The 20,489-nt window shown below is 33.1% G+C and overlaps 1 protein-coding gene across 1 annotated transcript; it reads left to right on the forward strand.

Moving 5' to 3' along the window:
* Window positions 1-657: 657 nt before the first annotated feature.
* LOC103873583 (11-beta-hydroxysteroid dehydrogenase-like 3) lies at window positions 658-13,022 on the forward strand. The gene is made up of 6 exons (XM_009151986.3): window positions 658-7,047; window positions 8,673-8,865; window positions 9,075-9,160; window positions 10,141-10,272; window positions 10,397-10,525; window positions 10,633-13,022. The coding sequence occupies exons 1-6, from the start codon at window positions 6,865-6,867 to the stop codon at window positions 10,840-10,842; spliced, it is 933 nt and encodes a 310-aa protein (XP_009150234.1). The 5' UTR covers window positions 658-6,864; the 3' UTR covers window positions 10,843-13,022.
* Window positions 13,023-20,489: the final 7,467 nt, after the last annotated feature.

The raw sequence follows: 20,489 nt of genomic DNA on the forward strand, positions 1-20,489 counted from the left end.
TAGCGACCGAGCTTGGCTGAGCTCGGTCGCTACGTAGCGACCGAGCGGGACGATCGCTCGGTCGCTACGTAGCGACCGAGCTTGGCTGAGCTCGGTCGCTACGTAGCGACCGAGCGGGACGATCGCTCGGTCGCTACGTAGCGACCGAGCTTTGGCTCGAGCTCGGTCGCTACGTAGCGACCGAGCGGGACGATCGCTCGGTCGCTACGTAGCGACCGAGCTTGGCTGAGCTCGGTCGCTACGTAGCGACCGAGCGGGACGATCGCTCGGTCGCTACGTAGCGACCGAGCTTTGGCTCGAGCTCGGTCGCTACGTAGCGACCGAGCGGGAAGATCGCTCGGTCGCTACGTAGCGACCGAGCGGGACGATCGCTTGGTCGCTACGTAGCGACCGAGCGGGACGATCGCTCGGTCGCTACGTAGCGACCGAGCTTTGGCTTGAGCTCGGTCGCTACGTAGCGACCGAGCGGGACGATCGCTCGGTCGCTACGTAGCGACCGAGCTTGGCTGAGCTCGGTCGCTACGTAGCGACCGAGCGGGACGATTGCTCGGTCGCTACGTAGCGATCGAGCTTTGGCCCGAGCTTGGTTGCTACGTAGTGACCGAGCGGGACGATCGTTTGGTTTGAATCCCAAAGAATACTTCTTCGTAGAAATAACCTCGTATAGTTTATTTTTACGAAAATTACATCCCTTCTTTAACTCTTTCGGAAATACGATCTCTGAGGATTTTCGGATGGTAATTCCGTCGTAACCGTTTTTGACCCCAACAAGCTACCTTCATCTAAGTACAAACCCCCCCCCCCCCCCCAATCAATCAATCGAACTGCCTTGCTCACAAACCTGTCTTTTACATTTAATCATAATCAACCTAGCTTAATCAATTTAATTAGATTTATTAGGTTCCCTAGCTTCTTGAGAATTCAATCCCTAAGTACTACAACTGAACCTGTTATTTGAGAGAGTAATTCACTCCTTAAGATAATTTGAGTGAGATCACAAAACGGCAGACATAACTTCGGCTCTCTACCAATTTTTGGGGTCCATAAAACTCGGGGGTTCCTCAAAAGAAACCCGGTTCATCTTCACATAAAAGTAGTACCATTATCAGTTGCGAGTTTATGAGGGATGACCCATTAATATATTCATCTGCAGTTTTATCTTTGCATAGATATATCCATTTTGCTTCAATTGTACTTGGCATAATTCTTCAAAGATTCTGATGCCCATTGATACATCTATCTCGGCGGCCTAGATCATCAGCGCCATTAGGCAAGGCCATAGAGTAAGTGAAGTTGGAAGCAATCATGATCGATCCCATCATCAATTGAGACAAAGTGATATCTCTTCTACAACAGTAAGCTGTGATCAGTCGGGAAATGGTAACTATAGTTTAGCATCATTTTGAAGCCAAGACTCGTACACACAAGTATATTCTACAAGAGGAGTCCATAGACATTGATCGGTCAATGGATGATAACGTCAGATGGATGATAAATGTCGAACCAGGAGACCTGACTTCCTCCAAGAGAACTGTTACGCTTGAAAAATCGGACTGCGCCAACTCAATGTCAGGCTAATTTTGCCATTCGACTATTGATGGCCTGATTTGGTTTTCGGCAAGAGAAGGATGATAGACAAAGCGCCAATTCCTGTGAAGACAAATTGGGTATCATCTTTCTTTTGCCGAAGACCAAATCAGGCCACTTCGTTTACCCAATTCGTCTTGATCTAATGAATAATCATCAGCATGCTTTAGGAGATACTGTTGGGTTGAATTTCGATCAACTTTAGTTGGTACGTCTGCTGACGAAGAGTTTCAATTTTTTTTGGGGACGGGCAAAAAGTGAGAGATGATCATTCTGAATGAGAGCCGGCGACTAAAACTACTTCAATATGATCATCTCTTGCTTTTTGATCAGCCCCAAAAACACTTGTAACTCTTCCCTGGCATGACGTACCAACTGAAGTTGATTGAAGTTCAACCCGACAGTATCTATTAAAGCATGCTGATGATTACTAATTAGATCACCATCATGACTGGATCCGCCGAAGATATCTTGGTCTGGACTGGAAGAAGTAATTATCTGTTTTCCTTTCCTCGACCATCAACGAATTGAAGACATGTTTTTTTGCATAACAGACGAAGAACACGAATCTGGTCAGAGAAATCAAAATACTAATACAGTGGCTGATCGGAAATATAAATACAAAATGCGATAGAAAGAGAAAAACTTCAGAAAAGCTAGCTTTGGTAAGTGAAAAAAATGAGAAGTTAACTCATTATTAATAGAAGAACAAAAAGAGATACGAAAAGACATAATTATTATGTCTGTAAAACCCTAATGCGGCGGCATGTCTCCTGTTTTCCTAAGAGGCAATGCTTGCGGAGTAAACCGAAATTTGTTATTTTCTAATTCGAACTGATTTCTGATTTGGTTTACAAAAAACGGTTTGCAATTAATCGTATCGCCAAAAAAGAAGCTTAACTTTATTTGAAAGAAAAACTTCGTGTTCATTTCTATTCAAACTTACTTCGATAAATTCATCGAGATCGATTTCGTCTCTCGCAATGAACACTGAGACTTATTGTTGGAAATGGATTACATCCTTTGGACAAGTCTCATCAAATAATTGAACTCGAGCCGTTTAGGAAAAATGTGGCCTAAAATCTGAAATGGACCAAAAGGCCAAAAAAGAGTCTCACACATCCAAAAAAAATCTGTATGGACCAAGTGATTGTGAAATTATCATTTTACCCTTAATGAATGAATAATATGAACCATTGGATTCTATAATCTTTCTATAAATCAGAACCGTCGGATTAAGAGAAGAAAAGAGGAATGTTATATTTACAAAAGTACCATTAATGAAACTCCAACCAGAGCCATTGATCATCTTTTCTATGTTTTAATCTTGGTCACACGCTTTCACAGATCTCTCATTCTCTATCTTCTCCTCCTCTTTAATCTGACGCATAAATAACTCAGAGCCACACGATTTTCATTATTTTATTCTCTCATTCGACTAGGTACAACTAGTATAACTCATACAACTATACATGTTAAAAATAATATAACTGGTACAACTGGTATATAAATATTATAATTCATGTACAATTTGCAGCTACTATAATTAACTCAACTATTAAATCATTTTTTTACATATGATGATAAAATTTCATCTATTTTTTCTGAGGCTCTTCAATTATTGTTAAATTATTAAATTACACTATCAATTTTATTTAAGAGACTTTATACTTTTAAGGTTTGTTAATTAGATTGACCATATTATTATGAAAAATAAACATCAAAAATATATTTACAAAGTTATAATGTGAAAATATTGGTACAACTCCTAAAACTAAACATATACAAAATTTGGCATATTTTTTATTATATATTAAACATGAATTACTGGTACAATTTTGACATTTCAGAAATTGACAAAATCAATTTGGTATTTCCATATGAAAAAACAATCAAATGACCAAACTGGTAACTGTTTAGATAGATTCCTTATTTTTAATGATTTTTTGTTTTTTTGTTTTGTTTTTAGCAATTCTTACACCATCATATAAGTTTACATGATCTATCTTATACTTTTAAGGTTTATTAACTTGTTTGTCTACATAATTTATGGAAAACATACATAAAATGTATTTAAACAGTTATGAAATGTATTTACCAGACTAGTAATACTGATATAACTAGTACAACTACTCAGGTTCTGAAATTTAAATATTCCTTCGAGTATGTCATATGAAAAAAATCAATAACATGGCTAAATTGTAAAGTATTTATAAAGGTTCCTTATGATATTTCATGGGGGCTTTTTTTTTTTTGCAAATCTAACACAATCACATAAGTTTGCATGATCTACCTTATACTTTTAAGGTTTGTTAACTTCTTTGTCCACATAATTTTTGGAAAACATACATGAAATGTATTTTAACAAAATTTATGATTTCATTTTATTGGGGCACAGATATGTACACATAATGAAGTGGTACAACTGAGGTAAGTTTTAATTTTATGTCGTACAACTAGCTTTTTCGATTTCACTGTCAAAATATAACTATGTACAAACTGGTATAACTCAAAAACTAGTACAACTATGTACAAACCGGTACAACTCGAATATTGATCCAACTATGTTATTTCATTTTATATTGTGCATTACATTTTAAACGTGTATCATGTTTTAAACATTATGGTTGAATATTAAATCAAGTTGTTGTACTAATTGTACTATTCCTAAATATTTTTGTGTAGTTTAACCTATTATCTATTTCTTTTGGTTGAAATACATTAAATCAAAGTCGATAAAATTAAGAGAAAAATTTGTTAGGTACGTAAATACAACACGTAAAACTAAATAATATTTATTAAAAAATAGATATTAAAAAAACTGATGGTATTGAGATTATAAATTTTATAATTTTAAAAAAACTTCATAAATTTTTGAAGATTTATTTTTTGTAGGAAACAATTTAAATTATAAAATATAATTAAATAATAAACTGAGTGAAATGTACGAATTTGCAAACATAAGAATCAAAAACTATTTGAAATCAAATTTGTAGATACAACAAACATATGTATATCATATTTTATATCAAAATATGCAAGTTTCACCATGTTCTTCTTGTGTATGTGATTACAATTGCTCTATTTCTTTTAATATTTTCATTTCCATATCAAGAAAATGAACTTTGAGGCGAGAAACCTACTAACCAGCACTAGAAAAACACAAATCAAGTGTTGCCACAATTAAACTAGTAATAGTACTACTGTAGTTAAACCGGTTAAACTATTATTGTCGTAGTCCAAATACCAAATATTAATGTTTATGTATTTTTTTTCAAACTCGTGATGGCTTATGCACTATCTTTTGGCAGATGCAAGCGGGAAAGATTAAACTAGTATAACTATGTACAGACGGTACAGCTCAAATACTAGTACAACTATGTTATTTCATCACGATTAAAACAATTCTTTGCAAAAAAAAAACACAAAAATCATACATCAAATCCAATCTTTTTCTTCTTTCCGGTGACTCGCGTTTTTAGAACAATGTTTGAAGAATTTTCTGGCTCTGCATCTAGCTTTTTGGCCTCAAGACCAAAAAGATGAAGATGATCTTTTTCCGAAAATCGTACAACTAGTATAACTAGTACAACTAGTACAACTTGTAAACGTATCAATTTCAAATCAAATATTATTAAAAATATACTATTCATATATTTGACACATGCATGCGGGATAAATTAGACCAATATGTCTTATTGGTTCTACATCATTCTCTTTTCTAGCATCTTCATATGCCGAAAACAATAAATATATGAAATTATTATACATCTCATAATTAAGTGATGTCATTTCATAATTTCTCAAAGCCATGTCATCTTTTTTTGTGAGAATGAACATGGTGATGATACATAAGAAAATGATTTTTCAAATAATAAATATGACATACTCAATATGTACTAGTTGTACTAATTCGAGTTGTAGAAGTTGTACTAGTTTGAGTTGTACTAGTTGTCCTAGTTTGAGTTGTACTAGTTGTACTAGTAATACTTTTCGTTGTTCATTATTTTGAATATCGGATGGAAAAGATGAAATTTGACTCTGGATATGATATAATTGATTAAACATGATTATGGGTTGATCGATTTGAGATAAGAAAGAGAAAATTAGTGGATGGTTGAAGAAATTTTTTGATTTTGTATTATGGTGGAAGAACTATGAATGGGGAAGAAATGGGGGAAGAAGAAGGAGATTGGGTCGGATTTCGGGTCTGGATCTGGGTCGGATATTGGGTTGGATAGTAATGGCATAGGTTAGTAAATATGTTTAACTCCTTAGGTTTTTCAGTTATTTAACATAGATTTCTATTTAAATTTAAATACAAAATAAATAAATAAAGTGATGGGTCTAATTGAGATTTTTTGGAGACCAAGTGGTCCATCTCAGCATTTGATCCGCCAAAGACCGAGATGACATAGTCACAAACTTACAATTTTCGGCACAAGATTACGGCTTCCTCTATTGACCTTGTTCTTGCCGAAAATACACCTTTTCATAAAATCTCAGCTAAAAACTTTTTGTAATCGTCTTATTGATCATTTATAAACGTCTTTCAGATAACCTATCTTTGAATTCGTGCATACTCTAGTATATGTTAAATTCAGACTAAACAATGTAGATAAAAAGTTTTTTTATGATTTATTGTAAAGACTTATGTGGATTGTGGAGTCTTCAGTCTTTGGATTTATGGATTATATACTGTTTTTAAATGTGAAATTTATATGCGATGGCCCAGACTTGAAATCATCATCAATCATGTAGACAAATTTGTTACATTTAAACAAATAACATAACTGCTTCCAGTTCTTGCGCATTACTCTCCAACACTAAAGTCACATGGAGTTTCTTACAACTATCTACATCATGTGTCCAGCTCATCATTAAATAAAAGTCTCATCACGATTTTCAGAAATTTTAAATGCATGTTTTAGCTTAGTGCATGAGATGCATAACAATCGAGACGTGAAAGCATTCATTTAGATTACCTTCAAATCACTCTATATTATATTTTATAAAATTTGCAAATCACTCAATACTTTTAAAATAAGAGCGTAAACGAAGGGTAACTACACAGGTACGCCACTTAAATTAGCTACAACTTCTTAACGACCAACAGACTCTCGGCATTAACATTACTCGGGGATTATTACATTCCTCCCATTCTACTTTTTGTGTCTACTCAAGTAGACTTCTCTTATAATTCAAAGCTCATGAACATTTTAATGGAAAGAATAAGTAGAGAGGTACATAGTGGTGTTGGTTCTACAAACGAACAACATGGATATGCTTAACACCATTCTCAATCTTTTTCTCCCTCCTCTTACCATAATCTTTCTCTTCCTCTTTTACCCATACTATCTTTTGATCAAGTTTGTAGTTTGTCTTTATAAGCATCTTTGCTTGGAAAACGTATCTGGGAAAGTAACTCTAATTACCGGAGCTTCTTCCGGCATCGGAGAGGTTGGTTAAGTTTGTGTTAGGCTTATTTCTCTCTTTCAAGTTTCATTTTTTTATTGAGGAAGAACAAGTAATTTAGTTTTTTTTTTTTTTGTGTGCAAAAGACCAAGTAATTAGTTAGACCCAAGAAAACGTACTCATGAGTTAGTCTATGGTGAACTCGTAGGTTCACGAACCAATAGAAATTAATTATTTTATACTCTCTTTGTTTCTAAAAGTATGATGTTTTACAGAATTTTAATGGTTTACAGAATTTTAATATATAAGATGTTTTTATTTTTCTAGGTAACTTTTATTTTATTAACAACTGTGTATCCAATATATTTTAATAGTTTATTTTTGTAATTAGTTGAATACCATTAATTTATAGTTTTAATGATACTTTTTAGACAAAAAATATTTTTTTTAATATGTATGTTTCTACCTAAACATCTTATATTTAGGAACAGATGGAGTATTTAGTATCTTTTTTAAAAAAAACAAAATATTATCGATTTATATCATGATTTTAAAAAACAAAGTAAAAATAAATAAAAAATAGTACTAGTTGCAAAAAAAAGTTTTTAAAAAAATATTTTTAACGCCGTGAGCAAAACACTAAACATTAAATCGTAAACCCTAAACCATTAGATAAACTCTAAACCCTTGGGTAAACCATAAAATCTTAGATAAATTCTAAACCCTAAATCAAAAACACTAAACACTAAATCTTATAAATACTAAATCCAAGGGTTTAAGGGTTAGGATTAATGGATTAGTGTTTTTAAGATTTATTGTTTACTGTATTTGATTTAGAGTTTAGGATTTATCCAAGGTTAATTTATTGTTTTACCCAAGGGTTTAGAGTTTACCCAAGGATTTATGGTTTAGGATTTAGGGTTTAGGATTTAGGGTTTAGGATTTAGTAGTGTTTTGCTGACGGCGTTAAAAATATTTTTTAATTTTTTTTTTGCAATTAGTACTATTTTTTTTTAAATCATGATATAAATTGACAATATTTTATTTCTTTTTTTTAAGATACTAAATATAAATTAACTAAATATTATTGGTTGGTGAACCTATAGATTCGTGAACCCAAGAATAACTCTGCTATTGATTATTGCCATTTTTTTGTAATCTATTCTACGACTAATATTTGAGAATAAATAGATTCATCTGTTATAAACCTTTTGTTTTTTTCTTATTTGCTTTACTCCACATGAGTTGTATAGATTTGGTCTATATGGTTTATAGTTTGTTTTTGATGATATTCTAACAGGTCTTGGATTGAGTCGCCTCTTGTAGCTAAGTGATTTGATGATATAGATTATCCACCGTGAATAGTAAATAGTTATTTGAAAAATTTGTAACGCATAATATATTATAATAATAATGAAGTATATATTAGTAGTTTTTTTGTTACCAAAAAAAAATTAGCATTTTTAATTTTTTTGACATCAAACGGTTATTTTATTACTTAAATTAAATTCAAATTTGTTTTGTCAAAAATAATAAAACATATATTATTATAACATTATTAACTTAACTACGGCTAGAAAACTAAATATATAGATCCACATAAATTGGTGTATATATTATATTTGGTTGATAGTCTTTACGTTCTTGTTTTGCTGGATTGTAATAAAAAGCACGTCGCATACGAGTATGCAAAGAAAGGAGCATATTTGGCTCTCGTTGATCGACTAGAGGATCGTCTAGAGATGGTAGCTGAAACATCACGGAAATTAGGATCTAGTAATGTCATTATCATACCTGGTGATGTTGCTAATGTTGATGACTGCAAGAAGTTCATCAACGAGACGATTCACCATTTCGGAAAACGTAAGTACTATAGGAAATTAAAATATATGACCAACACATATAGTACCAGTTATATATATGAATACATTTGTGTATCATATACATATGTCACATAGATAACATCTCCCAAATGTATCTGCCACAAATAATGATATAGTAAATATTTTGAAATTTGTTATCAAAGTTCTTTAGATGGTCATGAATCTAATCAAGTTATCGTATTTAGACAGTGGACCACCTGATCAACAATGCTGGTGTATTTCAGACTGTTCTTTTCGAGGATTTAACCCAAGTTCAAGACGCTAATCATATAATGGTAAGTTTCTTGAGATCATTTACAAGTCATTTAATGGTTACATATATGGTAAATTTATAATTACTTGAGTTATCGAGTTTGACTTTATTTGCGTCAAACACGTTAAAATAATGTGCATCCCAAGAATCAAAGTAATATAACTATTTAAAAATAATAAACTCTATTTTTCTAAATAAAAACGAATACTCCCATTGATCCTTTCATTTGCGTTTACATTTATCATATATCTTTTCAGAACACTGAAATAGTTTGATAATATTTAAAATATACATAATATGTTAACATGCATGTAAATAGATTCAAATAAGGAATATATCCCAGCTTTTAGAGCTTAATAAGTTTGGTTATGTCTCTCACTAGAGCTATATTTAGTGCAAACAGTAAATAAAAGAAAAGAAAGGAAATACTCCCTCCGTTTTTAATATAAATCAATTTACAGCTATGCACATACATTAAGAAAATCATTAATTTTTTATATTTTCTAAACAAAAATATCATTAATTATATACCTAACTACAACTCAACCAATAAAAAAATAGAAGATATATTATTATTGGTCAGACAATATTAATTATTAATAAATGTTACATAGAAAACCGAAAACGACATATAATTTGAAACAAAAAAGTTTCTTTAAAACGTCTTATATAGAAAAACGGAGGGAGTAACATTTTAAGAACACCCTCATATAAATGATTCTATGATTAATATGAAATGGAGAAAATGAGTTGCAAAAGTGGCAACCCTCAGAACTAACTTCGGTTAATGTTCATTAAATTACCCATATTCATAAGAAGATTTATTTTGTTAGGAGTTATAATTACATGGACTAATGGCTTCCCATGAGACATAATGTTGGGCATTACTTATGTTAAATACTTCAGATATAATATGAGACGCAATGTTGGGCACTACAACGCAAATTCAAATCACCTGTCAGATATATATTGAATACTTCACCTAATTTTGTGTATATGAAGGATATCAACTTTTGGGGCACAACATACATCACTTACTTTGCAATTCCTCATCTTCGAAAGAGCAATGGAAAAATCATTGTGAATACTTCTAATTCAGCAAATATACCTTTGCCATTGTCAAGCGTCTATTCAGTAAGATTTTCTCATAGATCAAATAAATATAAATAACTTTGATCTAATTTTAATATACAGGAAAAAATGTTTGGGACTTAACAATAGTTACATAATATTTGATAATTGGTTATTAATGTTGTAGGCAAGTAAAGCAGCCTTATTAAGATTCTTTGAGACATTGAGAGTTGAACTAAGTCCGGATATCAAAATAATAATTATTTTACCCGGATTTATAGCAACAAATATGACCAGTCCTCACTTCATTGAAAAGGTACGTAATAACAATTGCATACTGTATAATTTATAACATCCGGATTTTAACTTATGTGTTTATTGACATTAACTTATGTGTTTTTGTATGATTTATTAAAAATATAGTACGGTTCAGATTTTATCCTGTCGGAATCAGTAAAAAAATGTGCAAAAGCAATCTTTAGAGGTATTGCTAGAGGAGAGACATACATAGAAGAGCCATCTTGGACGAAATGGATAGTTTTAGTGAAAAATTTATGTCCTGAATTCGTTGAATACTCACTCAAATATTTATTTTATCGTTATCTCAAACCTTCTTATTTCAAAAGCGAATGATCATATCAAATCCATCCAAGATCTCAAGTTTTCAATAATGGTTGTGTTCCTATAATTGATATGAAATTTATACCTTTGTTACCTTTGTATTATATTGAAGTGATTGTTTCCTATGCATTTTTTTCACATTTTACCTATTAAAACAGAAATTATGACTTTAATGTGTGATTTTTTTTGGTGAACAAAAAAGGTTAATTTGTCAAATGTTCATATTGAGAGAAAAAAATCAATGAATAACTATGTAATAATTCTGAGATAAGATGTAACACTTTGCAACAAAATATGATCATTTGAGTGTGTATATGCAACCGATTATAAATAAAAGTGGTTTTAAAATAAAACTCCTCAGCTAAAAGATGGATCGTAAAATAACTAATAAACTAACGACAAAAGAAATCTTCAACTTTAATTATGTTAACGTCTGTCACAATCTTTCACGGTATTTTAGACGGAAGGTGACATACATTAACAGAAATAAAGTTGATGTTTCTTCTCCGTGCTTTGGCCTCACTCGCTCGATATCACGAATCAGTTACCGATAGATCACCTATCTTTCTACTACTCTAGCTCAAGCACACTTAACTCGAGAGTTCTAAACGGATGTGTGCCCGAAAAGGTAAGCGCACTTTAGTGACATAAGTAGTCAAATCAATGCTCTTTTAATCCTTTCCACATATACTAGAAATCGAGATGTTACAATTCACTCCCTCAGAACGCAACATCCTCGTTGGACACCGAGATCGTTACCCATGTTAGTGTGAGCCCTCACTGACTCCACACTCGTTTGGGTTTGTCTCTGATACCACTTGTAACGCCTCGACCGCCTACGACTAATGGGCCTCCCACGCCTGCTCTCTCGGCCCGTGGGATCCATTCCCTGCGACGGATAATGCATTAATTGTTTTGGAGGCTCATTAATCATGTTTATTGACCCTGAAATCACGACCATTCCATGTTCTTTTGCCTCACTCGCATGGTATCACGAATTACTTCCCGATAGATCACCTATCTGTTCATTATTCCATTCCAAGTACGCTTAACCCTGGAGTTCTAATCGGAAGTGTTCCCAAAAAGGTAAGCCCAATTTAATGATACAGGTAGCCAAAACAATTTTCTTAAGCTTTTCCACATACCACAAACTGGGATGTTACAGTTTTTTTCGTCAATTTGTTTTAGTTGAGGGATTATTTTGGTATCCATTTTTAGTTGAGGACTTTTATTACAAAATGCGATTAAATGTTTTAAAATATTTATTATCACTTATGCATTATTTAAAACTCTTATAATAGATTTATATGCCTTTAAAATAATTTATAAATTCTTATCCATTATTTTATCAATTTTATAACTGATATATAGAGCTTTATAAATATTTTAATACTTTTATAAATGATTTATAAGGTTTAAAAATAATTTTATAAGATTAAAGATATGGTTGTTCGTCATACTACAAATACATAAAATAAATAAATAAAGCAAGAAAAGTAAATCAAAGATATAAGTTTATTGATTAATATGGTAGGAGTATAACATACTGGTTTGGATTTCAAAGAGAAAAATAAATAATTCTGCATTTTTTTCGTAGAAGCAAGAAGAAAGTATGACTCGAAGTCTGAAAATCGTGTAAATAGGAGATGAAAGGCCGACACCATACTATAAGCAGGAATGTTGAATTTACGAGATTGCCATCCTCTTCTTCCTCTGAAGATCCTAAAATTAGTCGCCATTAAATCCAAAATTTTCGACCTGTGTCTCTAGGGTTTAGGGTTTTTCCTAATTTCCACTAGAGTTGATGAATATGTTAAATTTAGCTAGTGTATTGAGTCATTTTGTGCTGTTTGTGTAAGCAGCGGATGATACCATTATGTTCATAAACGTTGGAGGAGTTGATAATGCTGATTTGAAGTATGTAGGTGTTAGTGTTTTGCTCATAGCTTCTAAATATGAAGAAATATGAGTTCCTTAGGTGTGGATCCCTTACTTCTAATAGAGAAACATTTTAGAAGAATAACATCCCTTATATATTAATTGAGGAACATTTGAAAAGATGTAACCTCAATTTTGTATTAATTAAAAGAAGCCCCAATGCATAGTTGGCACTCAATTAGGTAGTCAATTACATTCAATTGAAAAATAAGTAGGTCCACATTCGATTTTTATATGTTGTTAGATATATAAGTTGGTCAAACTATATGATATAATGATATGATATGATATTTTCTTTCCTTAAATAAAACCTACGGAATTACCATAAATGACTAATATATATATGACAATTAATGAGTTAAATAATAAAGATTTGATAACAATGTATATCTCCTCCATCATTTTTTGTTTAATTTTATATTATTAAAATAAATTAAACAATCAAATTAGCTATAAAAATAAAATTTAGATTTTTTCGTATATGTTATATTTTGAATTTTTAAAAACGACAATAAATGACTAAAACTATTAAAATTATTATGTTAAAAATTAATGATCAATGGTTTAACATTTTTATTATAAGAAGATACACATGATTTTAAAACCATATGAGTAAAAAATATCATTTAATAATAAAATAAATATATATATATATATATATATATATATATTAAACACTATATACCATAAGATTACATAAATATTTTAATATTAAAACTTTCAATGAATTTTCAAGAACATTTATAAATTATAAACTTATTAAAGATTTCAGATTGAAAATTTTGTTATCGATGATTTAAATATTTTGTTATAAAACGATATGAACGATCATAGAACCGTATGATTATAAATTCTTATTTAATAAATAACTATACAAAATATACTATTCCTAGAAAAATAGGTTGGTCCATCTTAACTTATATTACACTTTTTATTAAATTAACTATCGAATTGATAAATAACGTACCAAAAAATGTTTTGCACTTTCCTTAAATAAAAGCTACGAAATTACCTAAAATGATTAACGTATATGTGAAAATTAATTATAATGAATAATAAATATTTGATAACAATTTTTGTATCTTAGTTCTTTTTTTAATTTTATATTATTAAAATATCTTTAAAAATCACATTAAATATATAATAAAAACATTTATAATTTTTCTTATATGTTATATTTTGAATTTTTCAAAACGTCTATAAATTATTAGAAATTTGAAGATCCCCACTCTGAAAATTTTGTGATCAATAGATTATTTTTTTGTCATAATAAGTTACAAATGATCATAAAATTGTATTAATATGAACTTTTATTTAATATTATAAGAAGATACACATTATTTTAAAACCATATGAGTAAAAAATATCATTTAATAATAAAACATATATATATATATTATACTATATACCATAAGATTACATAAATATTTTAATATTAAAACTTTCAATGAATTTTCAAAAACATTTATAAATTATAAACTTATTAAAGATTTCACATTGAAAATTTTGTTATCGATGATTTAAATATTCAGTTATAAAATGATATGAATGATCATAGAACTGTATGATTATAAATTCTCATTTAATAAATGACTATATAAAATATACTATTCTTAGAAAAATAGGTTGGTCCATCTTGACTTACATTATATTTTTTTATTAAACTAACTATCGAATTGATAAATAATCTACCAAAATTTTTTTTGCACTTTCCTTAATTAGAAGCTACGAAATTACCTAATATGATTAACGTATATATGAAAATTAATTATTATGAATAATAAATATTTGATAACAATTTTGGTATCTTAGTTCTTTTTTTTTAATTTTATATTATTGAAAGATATTAAAAAATCACATTAAATATATAATAAAAACATTTATATTTTTTCTTATATGTTATATTTGAATTTTTCAAAACGTCTATATATTATTAGAAATTTGAATATTCCCACTCTGAAAATTTTGTGATCAATAGATTATTTTTTTGTTATAATAAGTTACAAATGATCATAAAATATAACGCATATGAATTTTTATTTAATAAATATTCAAACTAAATAATATATATATATATAAACACTAATGATTTAAAGCAATAAAATTGGCTGATCAATTTAGTCGTCCAGTTGAAATCTTTCAAAAGTATGTGAAAGACTAAAGTCAAAGTAAATATGGATTTAGAATAGTAGTTATATTTTACTAACCAAATACCGAAAAAACAGAACCGAACCGAAACCAATCCGATATTCGGATTGAACACCCGTAATCCAAATGAAGCAAAACTATTGTTTCATTCTCCAAAATATAATAAAAATAATAACTTAATCCCGCGCAAGGCGCGGATCTTATCCTAGTTTGTTTAGTATTATATTCACAAGTTTACAATTATTGATGAGATGTCATTATTACATGCTTCTTTATGGGTCTTTTTTAATAGACCAACCTCTACTAGAAAATTACAATATATGCCATATGTAGATGTATAATATGTTATGGATTACTGAAATGACTATAGTTACCGGATTAAATGAGGGAGCTGACTATATGCATTTGGTGAAACATTTAATATCGTATTTGAAATTGAAAATCAGATTTATAAGTTACCAATAATAGCTTAATGATTATGTTTACAATTAATTTTTCGATTAACTCTGTTTACTATTGGAAATGAAATATGTTCATATAATTAATATTATTTCCGTAATATTAATACATTAGATATGCGATTTTGTACTCTGGAATTTAGGTATTTTGAGTTCAAACATAATAAAAATATAAGGAATGTAATAATTAGAGATAAGAATGAAAACAAAATTATGAGATGAGAATTAGTGTAAAATTCATCTACGTAGAAACTATTTTTTCTAAAAAATTTAGATTAGAAATCTGAGATGGACGAATTCCTATTTCTCTTTTCTATTTATAATCTCTAATATTTTTTTCTTTTTAAACCAAAAAGGTTATAGATTGTCTGTATAAGGTCATCTTATTATACAAACGGACCTTTGACAAACTAATGGTCCACTATCGTTAACTTTAGTTACAGTTTTTCCCTATATTTCCCCTATATAGTTTGGTGTCTATAGTTTTCATATAGGCGTTTGATTCTATACATATACAAGTGAAGTTATCATAATTCAAAGATTTGTAATAGGTGGAGTAACTATTTTCATGTGTTTAGTCCCATAAGTTATAAAACTGTTTACAACTATTTAAATGTTTTCTTTTTAACTCCAATTTATATATTTTTATTTGCAAATTAAAAACAAAAAATTATACAAATTAAAAACATATTCTTCCATATATGATTTCACAATGGTTAGATTATGTTATATAAAAATCCATATATTTAATATTTCAATTAAATATTAAATATATTTTTTAATTTGTCTTACGGGTGTTGATCTAGTTTGATGATTATTACTAATTAATGCTGTTAGATTTATTTTCGAATGAATCGTTAATGGCGGCTGGTTTAAGGATTTTTAGAGGAAGAAAACGAGGGTAATATCATAATTACATTTTGTTAACATCAAAGAAATCGAAGTATCGAACCCGTGGCCGTTTCTTTATAAACCTAGTCATTTACCACCATAAGAAGTGATTTTTTACTTTTTTTTTTTTACGGGACGGTGGCGAATGGACTGAATGGTACGAATATATGTCTCATCCGAAAAACAACAAAGCCTCTTGAAATGGTTCAATTTAGGCTCATTAGTTTGTGCAACGTCAGCTACAAGATAATCTCTAAGGTCTTATGCCAGAGATTAAAAAAAGTGTTTCCAGGCTTGATATCAGAAATCCAGTCAATCTTTGTTGCTGGAAGACAAATTTTATACAACATTATGATTGCTCAAGAGATATTTCACGCTTTGAGAACTAAACCAAGTGGACGTAGTAAAAGGAAGGCCATTAAGACGGACATGAGCAAAGCATATGACAGGATGGAATGGTCGTTTATTGAAGTTGTCATGCGTAAGATGGGTTTTTTAGAAACATGGATTACTTGGATAATGCGGAGTATTACGTCGGTGAAATATAAGTTACTCATGAATGGATAGCCAAGAAGAAATATTGTTACTGGTAGAGAGGCCTACGCCAAGGTGATCTTTTGTCTCCTTTCATTTTTATTCTATGCACGGAAGCGCTCGCTAGCTTTCTCAATCATGCAGAGAGCTAAGGGAAGATAACGGGGATGCGTGTTACACGCTCGTGTCCGTCGATGTCCCACTTTCTTTTTGCTGATGATAGCCTTTTCTTCTATAAGGCAAAGCCCCGTGAATGTGAAGAAGTAATAAAAGTAGTCAGGAAGTATGTAAAGCATCATGCCAATGTATTAACTTTGATAAATCGTCCTTACTCTTTGGTAAGCGAATTAATGCAACAAGTAGACAAGAGATTAAAGATGCACTGGGAATTCAAAACGAAGGTGGAATGGGTACTTACCTAGGGATCTCGAAGGATATAAGTGGCTCCAAGTGCAAACTTTTTGCTTTTCTAAAAGATAAGCTGATGCATAGAGTGAATGGATGGACATGTAGATGGCTGTGGGAACTGAAATTCGCACTGTCGATTTCCGTTTAAATTAGGAAAGTAGGAGAACCCTAGTTTCCCAGAGGTCCCGGATATCTGCTAATACCACACGCCAAGCAATCAGAACACGAGATAGCAACGATAAAGTATAAGAAATCGTAAAAAGAGAGCAAAGAGAAGTCTTATTCCAAATTTGCGTATGAGCATTTTCAACAAGGTATAAGCCTGAGCTCGAGAGCTGTCGGCGAGATTCCTAGTTCTAGCAACCCTAAGACGGCTAAACCTAATTGAGTCGCAGCTCGAAATAACAAAAACGGAAAGTTGCCTAATTTCTCTAAGTGCTAAGTATGCTGTCAAAAAGTCCTCTCTATGCCTCTCGCCTTGGACTCCTTATATACTCGCTCCTAGGTCGGTTTACGCTTTTCCCCTTCTGCCCTTAAGCCGTCTTGGCTTAGCGACCGAGCGGGGCGCGCAATCGGTCGCTACGAGCTTGGCTCGAGCTTGGTCGCTACGTAGCGACTGAGCTTGGCTTGTCCGTGCTCCGATCGTCACACTCGAGCCTATCCGTGGCTGGTTTAGATATGTTTCGGTTACCTTGGGACAGCTTGTGTTTGATACAACCGGGACTCGAACAAGGTTCTTCCTCGAGATCATTGTATAATCTGTCGCGGAAAGAGATTCACACTTGTTTTTGCGGAGGTTTGGATATTAACTTTGTCGTAACCGTTTTTGACCCCAACAGTTAGCCCCCAGCCCGGTAGAATCGCGGGTTCCCGATGAGATTCTAGCGTGCGGTATGGTGAGTTCAGGCGAGATTGGCGTATTTGAGTGAAGTTCATGTCCAAAAGTCCGCAGGTAAATAGTAATTTCTCATGCCTATAAGAAGGGAAGTAACTTCTTCATAATCTTTTCACTTGCTTATTCTTATAAGGAGCTTTCTTGAAAGAGTTTCTCTTTCTCTCCATCCTTTTCTTCTTGATTCCATTTAAAAATACGAAATGTCAAGTAAGAAGAGGAGTTCGAAGAAAGGATCCTCGTCCGCGAATGTTTGCGAGGAGCTCTTAGTGCCGAAGATTGAATTCGTGCCTCATTCAGTAGACACGGCTGAGAACGAGGTATGGTGGGTTGCGAGTTATGGTTCGATTACACCTCCCAATGAGAAGTCGTTCCCGGTTATGAACCATCGTTTGGTCGAAGAAGGTGCACCAAGTAGGAGCACTAGCGAGTTTCTTCGGATCATGCAGTCGTTCTACCAAATTCCGGATACGATGGAATTCCGGGTTCCTCGTCAAGGAGAGCACGCTAGTATTCCCCCGGAGGGTTACTTTACTTGTTACAAAGCATTCGTAGTGCGCTGCCGCTTGTGGTTCCCGATTTCCGAAATTATCGTCCGTGTGTTGGATTGTTTTGAGGTGGCGATAAGTCAACTGAACCCCCTTAGCATCCAGCACCTCGTCGGAGTCCTGATTTTGAGCTACGAGCATGGTCTCTCCCTTACCGTCGACCACTTTGAAGCGCTTTTCAGGTTGCAGATCGTCCGGAATACGGACAAGTATAGGCTGGTCCCTCGGAACTTCATGTCAGTGGTCAAAGGGTTTCTTTCCAACTTCAACTCATGGAAGAGGTTTTTCTTCTTTGTTCGTATAGACGCTGCGTCTGTCGAAGAGAATTGTATCCCATTGTTCCGGAGGTTGCCGAACGATCGTCCCTTCATTAATCTGCTTGCTCTGTTTCCTGAGGATATAATCGCAGTGAGGGATAGGAACGGTCCGTTTTTTGGACTTCCTTTACACCGAAGAGAGTTTGAAAGGCGTTGAGGTTTTCGCATCCCGGTCTTGCTTCGGGCGTGGAAACAGGAAGCGACTCCGAGCCTGATGACCAAGGTCCCGACGCTGCTCCCACGGTTACGACGGGGTTGAACTCTTTGAAGGGGAAAGATATTGACCTTGGTGACATAGAGTTTTCAGTGGATGATTCTATGCTTCCAAGATGGGATCCGGACCTTGCTTACGGCGATGAAAGCGGCACGAGCGAGATCCCTATTTTGGACTTTGATGATTTTTTTGCCGATCTACCATCGGGTTTCGATGCTCCACCACCTACGAATGAATCAGGAAGGCCGAAAGTCATCGCGGAAGGGTCTCATATCATCAACGGTGTTAGTTTTCAAGAATTTTGGCGATTGTCTTATCTACTTCTTTTCCCGCTTAAAACGTGTTAATTGGTTCCGCAAGGTCTGAACTTGCTTGGCTCGGCCCTTGAGGCGAGCTATAGAAAGGCCATGGTCTATCGCTTTAAAGCGGAGAAAGCGGAGAGGGACCTTGCTCGCATGCAAGGCGAGATGTTGGAGCGAGATGCGCAACTCGCTCGTGATCATGCGAGGGCCGTTCGTAAGGAGGAACGGAAGGGCAAGAGGGAGATCGTCGAGGCGATGAAGAATCGTGCCTCTCAGTTCCAGATCGAGTACGGGAACCTCAAGGACGCTTACCCTTTGGTGGGCGATTACCGTGAGTATCGCAGTTCAGTCGGGAGTCTTTGGAAGACGCAGGCGGACGACTACGTTTTCGAGAAGGAGATGAGGGTAATGAAGGACGGCATGAAAGACCTTGCTCACGCTGAGGCGCTCATTCCTCCGATCGATGGGAGGATCCAGGGATTCTGGGATCCCATCCTGGTTTCTCCCGATACCGAAGAGACCACGACCGAGTTTCCTGGCGATTGTGAGGAAGTGGATCGTCCCGCGGATGCGATTGGAGCTTCGTTGTCCGGGAACTTTTACTTTAGATGTGTATCGACTATAGGAAGTTGAATGCTGCCACAAGGAAAGATCACTTCCCTTTACATTTCATTGAACAAATGTTAGAAAGATTGGCAAATCACCACTATTATTGTTTTGTTGACGATTACTTCGGATTTTTCAAAATCCCTATACACCTTGACGATCCAGAAAAGACAACTGTTACATGCACTTATGAAACATTCGCTTACCGCAGAATGCCTTTTGGTCTTTGTAATGCTCCCGCCACTTTCCAACGTTGCATGATGTCAATCTTCACAGACATGATTAAGGACTTCATGGAAGTTTTTATTGACGATTTCTATGTGTATGGATCCAGTTTCAAAAACTGTCTCGATAACCTATGTTAAGTTTCTGCAATATGTGAAGAAAAGAACCTCGTTCTAAA

This window comes from Brassica rapa, chromosome A06, assembly GCF_000309985.2.
Source record: "Brassica rapa cultivar Chiifu-401-42 chromosome A06, CAAS_Brap_v3.01, whole genome shotgun sequence".
Taxonomy (NCBI): Eukaryota; Viridiplantae; Streptophyta; class Magnoliopsida; order Brassicales; family Brassicaceae; genus Brassica; species Brassica rapa.